The sequence below is a fragment of the Scyliorhinus canicula genome, chromosome 16 (assembly GCF_902713615.1).
Source record: "Scyliorhinus canicula chromosome 16, sScyCan1.1, whole genome shotgun sequence".
NCBI classification, from domain to species: Eukaryota; Metazoa; Chordata; class Chondrichthyes; order Carcharhiniformes; family Scyliorhinidae; genus Scyliorhinus; species Scyliorhinus canicula.
The window spans coordinates 138,616,491-138,629,532 of record NC_052161.1 but is presented as its reverse complement, the minus strand read 5'-3'; the positions used below and the strand labels follow the sequence as shown (position 1 = coordinate 138,629,532).

At 50.3% G+C, this 13,042-nt stretch overlaps 1 protein-coding gene across 1 annotated transcript in view; it reads right to left on the bottom strand.

The window, feature by feature from the left end:
- Positions 1–9,256, bottom strand: part of pgd (phosphogluconate dehydrogenase) — a 36,588-nt gene extending 27,332 nt beyond the window's left edge. Inside the window, exon 1 of the mRNA XM_038821378.1 lies at positions 9,179–9,256. Within this exon, the coding sequence (XP_038677306.1) occupies positions 9,179–9,186 (8 nt within the window). The 5' untranslated portion in view covers positions 9,187–9,256. The remainder of the gene's footprint in view (positions 1–9,178) is intronic.
- Positions 9,257–13,042: the final 3,786 nt, after the last annotated feature.

Here is a 13,042-nt window from a genome sequence, read left to right as displayed (position 1 = left end):
ACCCCTGCTCCTCCTCACTTCCAACCTCATACCCCTCCTCCTCGCTTTGAACCCCATACCTCTCCGCCTCCTCGCTTCGAACCCCATACCCCTCCGCCTCCTCCTCACTTCCAACCTCATACCCCTCCTCCTCGCTTTGAACCCCAACCTCTCCGCCTCCTCGCTTCGAACCCCATACCCCTCCGCCTCCTCCTCACTTCCAACCTCATACCCCTCCTCCTCGCTTTGAACCACATACCCCTCCGCCTCCTCCTCGCTTCGAACCCCATACCCCTCCTCCTCGCTTCGAACCCCATACCCCTCCGCCTCCTCCTCACTTCCAACCTCATACCCCTCCTCCTCCTCATTTCAAACCCCATACCCCTCCTCCTCACTTCCAACCTCATACCCCTCCTCCTTGCTTCTAACCTCATACCCCTCCGCCTCCGCCTCGCTTCCAACCTCATACCCCTCCTCCTCGCTTCGAACCCCATACCCCTCCACCTCGCTTTGAACCCCATACCCCTCCGCCTCCTCCTCACTTCCAACCCCATACCCCTCCGCCTCCTCCTCACTTCCAACCTCATACCCCTCCTCCTCGCTTCGAACCCCATACCCCTCCGCCTCCTCCTCACTTCCAACCCCATACCCCTCCGCCTCCTCCTCACTTCCAACCTCATAACCCTCCTCCTCCTCCTCACTTCCAACCTCATACCCCTCCTCCTCGCTTCGAACCCCATACCCCTCCACCTCCTCCTCGCTTTGAACCCCATACCCCTCCGCCTCCTCCTCACTTCCAACCCCATACCCCTCCGCCTCCTCCTCACTTCCAACCTCATACCCCCTCCTCCTCGCTTCGAACCCCATACCTCTCCGCCTCCTCGCTTCGAACCTCATACCCCTCCTCCTCGCTTCGAACCCCATACCCCTCCGCCTCCTCCTCGCTTCCAACCTCATACCCCTCCTCCTCGCTTCGAACCCCATACCCCTCCGCCTCCTCCTCACTTCCAACCTCATACCCCTCCTCCTCGCTTCGAACCCCATACCCCTCCTCCTCCTCCTCACTTCCTACCTCATACCCCTCCTCCTCGCTTCAAACCCCATACCCCTCCGCCTCCTCCTCACTTCCTACCTCATACCCCTCCTCCTCGCTTCAAACCCCATAACCCTCCTCCTCCTCGCTTCGAACGCCATACCCCTCCGCCTCACTTCCAACCTCATACCCCTCCTCCTCGCTTCGTACCCCATACCCCTCCTCCTCACTTCCAACCTCATACCCCTCCTCCTCGCTTCGAACCCCATACCCCTCCTCCTCACTTCCAACCTCATACCCCTCCTCCTCGCTTCGAACCCCATACCCCTCCGCCTCCTCGTCGCTTCGAACCCCAAACCCCTCCGCCTCGCTTCGAACCCCATACCCCTCCTCCTCGCTTCGAACCCCATACCCCTCCGCCTCCTCCTCACTTCCAACCCCATACCCCTCCGCCTCCTCGCTTCGAACCTCATACCCCTCCTCCTCGCTTCGAACCCCATACCCCTCCGCCTCCTCCTCACTTCCAACCTCATACCCCTCCTCCTCGCTTCGAACCCCATACCCCTCCTCCTCGCTTCCAACCTCATACCCCTCCGCCTCCTCCTCGCTTCCAACATCTGACATCTGTACTATATCTATCTCCCCTCAATTTAAAGCTATGTCCCCTCATTCTCGACATCACCATCCGAGGAAAAAGGCTCTCGATATCCACCCTATCTAATCCTCTGATCATCTTGTATGCCTCAATTAAGTCCCCTCTTAACCTTCTTCTCTCTAACGAAAACAGCCTCAAGTCCTTCAGCCTTTCCTCATATGATCTTCCCTCCATACCAGGCAACATTCTTGTAAATCTCCTCTGTACCCTTTCCAAAGCTTCCACATCCTTCCTATAATGTGGCGACCAGAACTGCACACAATACTCCAAATGTGGCCGCACCAGAGTTTTGTACAACTGCAACATGACCTCATGGCTCCGAAACTCAATTCCTCTACCAATAAAAGCTGACACACCGTACGCCTTCCTAACAACCCTCTCAAGCTGGGTGGCAACTTTCAGGGATCTATGTACATGGACACCGAGATCTCTCTGCTCGTCCACACTACCAAGAATCTTACCATTAGCCCAGTACTCTGCCTTCCTGTTATTCCTTCCAAAATGAATCACCTCACACTTTTCTGCATTAAACTCCATTTGCCAGTGGTTAGCACAACTGCCTCACGGCGCTGAGGTCCCAGGTTCGATCCCGGCTCTGGGTCACTGTCCGTGTGGAGTTTGCACATTCTCCCCGTGTCTGCGTGGGTTTCGCCCCCACAACCCAAAAATGTGCAGAATAGGTGGATTGGCCACACTAAATTGCCCACTTAATTGGAAAAAATAATTGGGTACTCTAAATTTATAAAAAAAAAAAAAAAATATATAAAAAAAAAAAAAAAAAAAAAAACTCCATTTGCCACCTGTCAGCCCAGCTCTGCAGCTTATCTATGTCACTCTGTAACATCCTTCTGCACTGTCCACAACTCCACCGACTTTAGTGTCATCTGCAGATTTACTCACCCATCCTTCTACACCCTCCCCCGGTCATTTATAAAAATGACAAACAGCAACGGCCCCAGAACAGATCCTTGTGGTACACCACTAGTAACTGGACACCAGTCAGAGCATTTCCCATCAACCACCACTCTTTGTCTTCTATCAGCTAGCCAATTTCTGATCCAAACTGCTAAATCACCCTGAATCCCATGCCTCTGTATTTTCTGCAATAGCCTACCGTGGGGAACCTTATCAAATGCTTTACTGAAATCCATATACACCACATCAACTGCTTTACCCTCATCCAACCGTTTGGTCACCTTCTCGAAGAACTCAATGAGGTTTGTGAGGGACGACCTACCCTTCACAAAACCATGTTGACTATCTCTAATCAAATTATTCCTTTCCAGATGATTATACATCCTATCTCTTATAAACGTTTCCAAGACTTTTCCCACAACAGAAGTAAGGCTCACTGGTCTATAGTTACCGGGGTTATCTCTACTCCCCTTCTTGTACAAGGAGACAACATTTGCTATCCTCCAGTCCTCTGGCACTATTCCTGTAGACAAAGATGACTTAAAGATCAAAGCCAAAGGCTCAGCAATCTCCTCCCTAGCTTCCCAGAGAATCCTAGGATAAATCCCATCCGGCCCAGGGGACTTTTCTATTTTCACACTTTCCAGAATCGCTAACACCTCCTCTTTATGAACCTCAAGCCCTTCTAGTCTAGTAGCCTGTATTTCAGTATTCTCCTCGACAACTTTGTCTTTTTCCTATGTGAATACTGACGAAAAATACTCATTTAGCACCTCTCCTATCTCCTCAGACTCTACGCACAACTTCCCACTACTGTCCTTGACTGGCCCTACTCTTACCTTAGTCATTCTTTTATTCCTGACATACCTATAGAAAGCTTTAGGGTTATCCTTGATCCTACCTGCCAAAGACTTCTCATGTCCTCGCTTGGCTCTTCTTAGCTCTCTCTTTAGAGCCTTCCTAGCTAACTTGTAACTCTCAAGCGACCCAACTGAACCATCACGTCTCATCTTCACATAAGCCTCCTTCTTCCTCTTGACAAATGTTTCAACTGCTTTAGTAACCCATGGTTCCCTCACTCGACCACTTCCTTCCTGCCCAACAGGTACATACTTATCAAGGACACGCCTCATACCACTCCTCCTCCTCATATCCGTCCTCCTCGCTTCGTACCTCATACCTCTCCTCCTCCTTGCCTCATACCCCTCCTCCTCCTGTTCCCGGGAATCTGAAACTCCTGCACCCTAAACCAGATTGAATAATGAGCAACAACACTTTACACCCTTGCTCACGCATTACGATTTGAAAAGTTGAATTTTATTGCAGACTCTTGAAATATTTTGCGATGTACTTTTATAAAAATTCTATGAATAAAGAATATGTTGAGAAAAAAAAAATCAACTCGGCAAGGAGGAGGATTTGAAGCATTTCTTCCTCAAATGAAAATTAATATCTTCACACTCGTGGAGAAAACGGGAAGGAAAATAAAACCATTGAAAAATGTTGTAAAAGATGCCCCAAAGAGTTTATGCTCCTAATATGCAAGTCTGTCCCAGCTGAGGTATAGCTGCTATATCCTTGAGTAACCGCACTGTATTATCCTCTTTAGGCTCGAATGATACAGGTTTGGTTAGGAGACAAGTTCAATTTGATTAATCATGTTAATTCCCCCGTTTGCACAACTTCCCCAGTCAGAGGACAATCTTACATTTAATGTAATGCTCGTTACAAAATCTGAAATGCAACATTGCGAAACAGCACAAAAGCTTTAAATATAGTTACGAGGCTTCTCAGAATGAGGCAATCGGTCTCTACAGTCATTTGGTCGCATTTCAATCTGTTTTTTTCCTGGTACCTTCCCATCCATGAAATGAGGAAATAAATCTACCAATTTCGACAAAAGCATTACCATTGAAAACGAAAATGAGATCCAAGGGACAAGGGGAACACAATACCAACGCAAACGTTATTCGCCCAATTCACCTTCAGTGATACCCTGCTTATCTGCCACAAAAACACTGCAGTTGAAGTTACAAAACTGGACAGCACGAAGGAAGCTATTTCGCCCATCGGACCTGTGCTAGTTACAATATACTCAGCTTCAAACTTTTACCAGGAAATATTAAAATTAGTGCCAACAGGGATTGGGGTGTAGGATAAAGTTATGTTCATCCGATGCTCAAAAAGGATCTGCATCTGCCTGACTGCACTTCCAACATTGTTGGAGGGAGATAGTGGAGTGATAGTAATGTCACTGGAGTCGGAATCCAGAGCCTGTGCTAATGATCAGGACGCTCATATCCTGAACTGGGTTCAAATCCATCCATGGCAGCTGGCGGAATTTAAATTCAATTAGTAAGATCTAGAATTGAAAGTCAGTCTTGGCAATGGCGACCATGAAACTATCATCGATCTGATTCATAGCTCACCGAGCTAAATCGCTGGCTTTTAAAGCAGACCAAGCAGCACGGTTCGATTGCCGTACCAGCCTCCCCGAACAGGCGCCGGAATGTGGCGACTAGGGGCTTTTCACAGTAACTTCATTGAAGCCTACTCGTGACAATAAGTGATTTTCATTTCATTAATGTCTTTCAGGGGAGGAAATCTGCCGCCCTTACCCAATCTGGCCTACATGACTCCAGACCCACAGCGATGTGGTCGACTCTGATCTGCCCCTTTGAAATGCCTCAGCAAACCCCTCGGTTTCAGGGCAATTAGGGGTGGGGAATAAATGTCAGCCTTGCCGGCCACATGCAAATCCCATGAAAGGATAAAGGGAATGAACACTTCCAGCATCCTGTTTTATTCAATGCTCCCTTGGGCTGTGAAAAATCTCATGTGCAATTACACAAGTTAAATTTCCAAATGGGGTTGTGCCTCAAGGTAAAGTATTGGCACAGGAAGCTGTGTGTCACTCATCGTGGGAGCAATGGAGCAATTTGAAATGATCAATTAAGATGACACAAGAACACATTCTCCCCGTGTCTGCGTGGGCTACGCCCCCAACAACCCAAAGCTGTGCAGGGTAGGTGGATTGGCCAGGCTAAATTGCCCCTTAATTGGAAAAAATGAATTGGGTACTCTAAATTTATTTTTAAAAAGATGACAAGACGCAGTTTGCATGCCATTCAGAAATATTTGACAAAGCCATTTCACCAATGGCATGTTTGTACCAATACACACATCAACACAGCATCTCATTCATGGACCTCAGGGCAAACTGCTTTTCTCCAGTCCGCAGACTCGGTTAAACCAGAGGTGAGAGAAAGTTCAGGGCTGTTTCGTTTTCAATGTTCGTGCTTCAGCTTTCAAAAAAATATATACAAAAAATTTCCTCTGAGGAATTAACAAAGAACAAAGAAAAGTACAGCACAGGAACAGGCCCTTCGGCCCCCCAAGCCTGTGCCGACCATGCTGCCCGTCTAAACTAAAATGTTCAACACTTCCTGGGTCCGTATCCCTCTATTCCCATCCTATACATGTATTTGTCAAGACACCCCTTAAACATCACTATCGTCCCTGCTTCCATTACCTCCTCCGGCAGCGAGTTCCAGGCACACACTACCCTCTGTGTAAAAAGACTTCCCTCGCCCATCTCCTCTAAACCTTGCCCCTCGCACCTTAAACCTATGCCCCCTAGTAATTGACCCCTCTACCCTGGGGAAAAGCCTCTGACTATCCACTCTGTCTATACCACTCATAATTTAGTAGACCTCTATCAGGTCGCCCCTTAACCTCCATCGTTCCAGTGAGAACAAACCAAGTTTATTCAACCGCTCCTCATAGCTAATGCCCTCCATACCAGGCAACATCCTGGTAAATCTCTTCTGCACCCTCTCTAAAGCCTCCACATCCTTCTGGCGACCAGAATTGAACACTATACTCTAAGTGTGGCCTAACTAAAGTTCTATACAGCTGCAACATGACTTGCCAATAAAGTCAATCGCTCGTCAGTCTATTCGGAGAGACAACCAACTTCTCAAATTGTACAGTTCTGCAATTCACTGGGGCTCTTTGAAACTGTTAAACGTTGCTGATCTGCATTTTAAAGTTGCTTTTGCTCACTTCAGTGAAGAATTATTCTAAGATTCTGTACTCAATGGTGGAGGCCAAGTATCTGCTTCAATTTGGAAATCAGTGGAAAGAGAACAAACACAAGAGAGAGTGGTCAATGAGATATTTGTCATATTGAGAGGATGCAAACCCTTTCCTCCTTATTCCTATTCTGAAAGAACACAGGGTGGCAGGGGCTTTAGTTGAGAAGGGAAAGTAGATTTTGTTCCATTATCCCAAAGGAGGACAAGTAAGAGCTCTGAAAAACCTTTTTTTAAAAACCTGATCAAGTAATGTCAGGAGGTATTTTTTCAGTGGTTGGAGAGAAACCTTCAGTTCATCACCAAGAGCGAGAAGTTGGGAGAAAAATAATGGAACTTTTTTTAAAAAGTGAATTGTAGGATTCCTAGTGCAAAAGGAGGTCATTCGGCCCATCCAGTCTACACCAACCCTCCAAAAGCACTCTACCCAGGCCCACGCCTTATCAACGTAACCTCACGTAACCTTTTGGTCAATTTAGCGTGGCCAATCCACCTAACCATTGGACTGTGAGAGGAAACCGGAGCACCCGGAGGAAACCCACGTAGACACGGGGAGAACGTGCAAACTCCGCACAGACAGTGACCCGAGGTCTGAATTGAACCCGGGTCTCTGATGCTGTGATGCAACAGTGCTCACCACTGTGCGATCGTGCCGCTCGTAAATAGTGGACAGTTAGAAAAGAAAAACAATGTGAAAGAAGTGGGGAAAGGGCAAGGGAGTGGAATCAATAAACAAGACCTTGATGGGGTGAATGCCTTCCTACTGCACTGCAAAATACACGGGCAGCACGGAAACACAGTAGTTAGCACTGTTGCTTCACAGCACCAGGGACCCAGGTTTGATTCCCGCTTGTGTCACTGTCTGTGTGGAGTCTGCACGTTGTCCCGTGTCTGCGTGGGTTTCCTCCGGGTACTCCAGTTTCTTCCCACAAGTCCCGAAAGACGTGCTGTGAGGTGGATTAGGCATACTGAATTCTCGCTCTGTGTACCCAAACAGGCACCGTAATGTGACGTCTAGGGGATTTTCACAGTAACTTCACAGCAGTGTTAATGTAAGCCTACTTGTGACAATAATAAAGATTAGTAAAAGATTTCCCCAAAAAGGAAGATGGAGAGTATAACAGAACTATGAGAAAATATGTTAGCTGGAGAAACATGAAACAAATCCCTTAACCCTGCGCTCATCCCATTTTCTAGTGTACCATTTCAAACTTTCAGCCAACTTTTCCTGATGCAACCAATGCACTCCATGCTCTAACAACCCTCTCTCAGTTGCCATTTTTAACCTACATTCCACTCCCTTTGCAATCTGCTTCTATGAAATTCTTAACTTAAAAACAGTTCAATCTCCTCTGCATCTTCACCACTTCAGTAACAGAGGTTCTAATATCTCAAAATCACGCCTCACAACTACAACTCACAGTTCCCCTGTGTGGTATCTGGCAAACGTGGAGGCTGTAAAACCTCCTCCCCCTCCCAGCAGTTTGTGCTGGGCAAGGCCGAGGAACTCGTGCAGGAAAAGACAGCTCGTTACAACCTAACGAGAAATGAAGGAAGGAATTTTATAAAGAAATGGGGGGGGGGGGGGGGGGGGGGGGGGGGGGGGGGGGGGGAAGAGAGGGGGGATGGGGAAAGAGAAAGAAAAGGAAGTTGCCCAGATTCAAGTCAGGAAGCCCTGTAATTAACCCCAAAATACTGAATCTCTCCAGAAGAAACATTTGGACAAGGAAACAAATAAAATAATGTCTGGTGACAGGGAGGCACACAGGGTGATACACAGACCCATACACACAGGGTGATACTCACTCAGACACAGACAGACACACAGGGTGATACACAGACCCAGACACACAGGGTGATATTCACTCAGCCACAGACAGACACACAGGGTGATACTCACTCAGACACAGACAGACACACAGGGTGATACTCACTCAGACACACAGGGTGATACTCACTCAGACACAGACAGACACACGGTGATACTCACTCAGACACAGACAGACACACAGGGTGATATTCACTCAGCCACAGACAGACACACAGGGTGATACTCAGACACAGACACACACACAGGGTGATACTCAAGACACAGACACACACACAGGGTGATACTCAAGACACAGACACACACACAGGGTGATACTCACTCAGACACAGACAGACACACAGGGTGATACTCACTCAGACACAGACACACAGGGTGATACTCACTCAGACAGACACACAGGGTGATATTCACTCAGCCACAGACAGACACACAGGGTGATACTCAGACACAGACACACACACAGGGTGATACTCACTCAGACACAGACAGACACACAGGGTGATACTCACTCAGCCACAGACACACAGGGTGATATTCACTCAGACACACAGGGTGATACTCACTCAGCCACAGACAGACAGGGTGATATTCACTCAGACACACAGGGTGATATTCACTCAGCCACAGACAGACAGGGTGATATTCACTCAGACACACAGGGTGATACTCACTCAGCCATGATCTCCTCTCTGCAAGAAGCTGCTTCCTGCGCTTTGTTACATTTCAGGCCTCAGGCCCCGCCCCCCGCCTCCCATTGGCTGCAGCCCAGATTGCTACTCCGCGTTCTACCCGGGAAGCGCTCTGATTCGCCAATCCGCCTGTCAATCAGACACCCGGAAACACTGCGGCTAAAGCCAAGGATCCCATCGATTGGTGGCTGCAGACAGGAGGCTGACCGCAGGGGACAGGGCCGCAAGGACCGGGGCGGGGGGTGGTAAGGCTGGGGGTCCGGCTGGGGGTCAGCCGGCACGGCCATCGACTCAATCTTCACTCATTTGCTTAGGGCCAATGGCCTGAACTGATTCCGGATGCTGATTGGCTGCAATTTCTTGCAAGTCAACATGACTTGACAATTTGGGCACAGTATGGCTGGCAGGGGGTAGGCAGGGCAGGGTGTGGGCAGATTAGGGGGGATGGGCAGGGTGTGGGCAGAGTAGGGGGGATGGGCAGGGTGTGGGCAGAGTAGGGGGGATGGGCAGGGTGTGGGCAGAGTAGGGGGATGGGCAGGGGTGTGGGCAGAGTAGGGGGATGGGCAGGGTGTGGGCAGAGTAGGGGATGGGCAGGGTGTGGGCAGAGTAGGGGGGATGGGCAGGGTGTGGGCAGAGTAGGGGGGATGGGCAGGGTGTGGGCAGAGTAGGGGGGATGGGCAGGGTGTGGACAGAGTTGGGGGGATGGCAGGGTGTGGGCAGAGTAGGGGGATGGGCAGAGTAGGGGGTGTGGGCAGAGTAGGGGGATGGGCAGGGTGTGGGCAGAGTAGGGGGGATGGGCAGGGTGTGGGCAGAGTAGGGGGGATGGGCAGGGTGTGGACAGAGTTGGGGGGATGGCAGGGTGTGGGCAGAGTAGGGGGGATGGGCAGAGTAGGGGGGATGGGCAGGGTGTGGGCAGAGTAGGGATGGGCAGGGTGTGGGCAGAGTAGGGGGGATGGGCAGGGGGTGGGCGGGAGTGGGCAGGTGGTGGGGGGAGGGCAGGGGGTAGGGATGGGCAGGTGGGTGGGGATGGGTAGGTGGTGGGGGGGGGGTCGGAGGGAGAGGGGGATGGGCAGGTGGGGCGGGGGGGGGGGGGAGACCTGGGCTCCAATGTGCTGCCACCCTGCCTGAACCCACAAGTGGAGACTCACCCCGTGGAAATACCAACGGGGACAGAAAAAAAGCCAAAGAATCTTCTGTCTGTCTTTTGATGCAAATGGAAAGGGGGAAATTACATCCGGAGATTTGTCAATCTGGTTATTCGTAAGGGGAAATCCTATATTGTGACAGGATATTTGGTTTGATACAGGAAGTATAATAATTTGCCATACATGGCATGAGTATCAGACTGTCTGCTTCCACCTGCTCAGTTTGGGTGGGGCTGGTATGTTTAATAGAAAATTTCTGCTGTCCCTACTCCAGGAAAGGTGGACAGCCAAATCTCATTGCAGCTTCCAATTAATGTTTTATTCAAACCAGGGCGTACAGAAACAAGAACACAATCTTTCAAAAACCGAACACAATCCCCAGTTTGACATTTTCTCCCCTTAACCATCACCCCCCCCCCCCCCCCCCCCCCCCCCCCCCCCCCTCCGGCCCCCTCTCCTCTTCCCTGCTGGCAGGTTCTCAAACTGAGACAAGAACAACCTCCATCTCGCCCAGAACCCTCTCCCCCTCCAAGCCCCCAAGAGTGAATTTAATCTTTTCCGGTTTAAACACCCCGCAGCCACACCGACACTGTTGGTTCCACCCACCTCCACTCCAGTAGAATTTGTGGCTGGGTAGTCAGCTTGGCAAAAGCCACTACATCAGCCCCCCCCCCCCCCCCCCCTCCCAAAAGCTCCGATACCCCAAAGATCTGCACCAGACAGCCCAGCAACATCTCCACCCCCACAATCTTCGATAAAGCTTCAAATCATAGAAATTATTGAATTTATAGTGCAGAAGGAGGCCATTCGGCCCATCGAGTCCGCACCGGCTCTTGGAAAGAGCATCCTACCCAAGCCCACACCTCCACCCTATCCCCATAACCCAGTAACCCCACCCAACACTAAGGACAATTTAGCATGGCCAATCCACCTAACCTGCACATCTTTGGACTGTGGGAGGAAACAGGAGCACCCGGAGGAAACCCACGCACACACGGGGAGAATGTGCAGACTCCGCACAGACAGTAACCCAAGCCGGGAATCGAACCTGGGACCCTGGAGCTGTGAAGCAATTGTGCTAACCACTGTGCTACCCATATCAGGTTATCAAGCCCCAGAACCCCACCAATCATGGACATGACATGGGGCAGCAGGGTAGCATGGTGGTTAGCATAAATGCTTCACAGCTCCAGGGTCCCAGGTTCGATTCCCGGCTGGGTCACTGTCTGTGTGGAGTCTGCACGTCCTCCCCCTGTGTGCGTGGGTTTCCTCCGGGTGCTTCGGTTTCCTCCCACAGTCCAAAGATGTGCGGGTTAGGTGGATTGGCCATGCTAAATTGCCCGTAGTGTCCTAATAAAAGTAAGGTTAAGGGGGGGGTTGTTGGGTTACGGGTATAGGGTGGATATGTGGGTTTGAGTAGGGTGATCATGGCTCGGCGCAACATTGAGGGCCGAAGGGCCTGTTCTGTGCTGTACTGTTCTATGTTCTATGACGAAAACATGTGGACATGATTTGCCGGCTGCCCCTCCATATCCCTCACACTTACCCATTACCTCGGCAAAGAACCCACTCATCCACGCCCGCGTCATGTGGGCCCGACGCACCACCTTGAACTGTACCAAGCTCATGCTGGCACAGGAAGATGTTGCATTTACCCGGTACATAATCTCGCTCCACACACCCCATCCCAATTCCATTCCCAACTCCACCTCCCACTTCTGCTTCACTTCCTCAATTGGCACGTTCCCTATGATCATCCATATATGTCTGCGATCCTCCCGTCCCCTAACTCACCTGATGACAACGTGTCCAACAAAGTGCACTCTGGCAACCGAGGGAACGCGGGCATCTCCTTCTGCACAAAATCCTGTAACTGTATATGTCTGATTCCTAACCTCAAAAGTACCCTGCCACACAACGCCTCCTCCACCTGCACACACTCTGCCTCTTCCTCCCCCCACCACGGCCGGACCTTCGCCACATTCGCTGCCCAGTAATAATACAACAGGTTTAGGAGCAGCTCCAGTTTCCTCCGTAAAAACAGCCGCCGAAACTACGCTTTCTTGCCAGCCCACACGAAAGCCCAAATTAACCTGCCCCCATTACCAAAGATCGCCTCAGACAGGAACATCAAGAGGGAACTGAATACAAAACAGAAAACCTCTGCAGGACATTCATCTTGACCATCTGCACCCTCCCTGCTAACGAAAGTGGGAGGGCACGCCACCTCTTCAGATCCCCTTCCACCCCCTCCACCAAGCCGCCAGATTCCATTTATACATGGCGGTCCAATCATGAGCCACCTGAATACCCAAGTACCTGATAAAAGCAATTACTGCGGATTCTCCACCACACCCAACACCTCTCCCATCACCCATGGCACCTTCCCATGCAATCGCAGAAGGTGTAACACCTGCCCCTTTACCTCTTCCATGCTTAACATCCCAGGTCCAAACACTCATTCCAGGTTAAGCAACGTTTCACTTGCATATCTTCCAATTTGGTCTCCTGCATTCACTGCTCCCAATGTGGCTGTCTCTATATCGGAGAGACCAAACGCAGACTGGGTGATCGCTTTGCTGAGCAGGGGCTGGTTTAGCTCACTGAGCTAAATCGCTGGCTTTTAAAGCAGACCAAGCAGGCCAGCAGCACGGTTCGATTCCTGTACCAGCCTCCCCGGACAGGCGCCGGAATGTGGCGA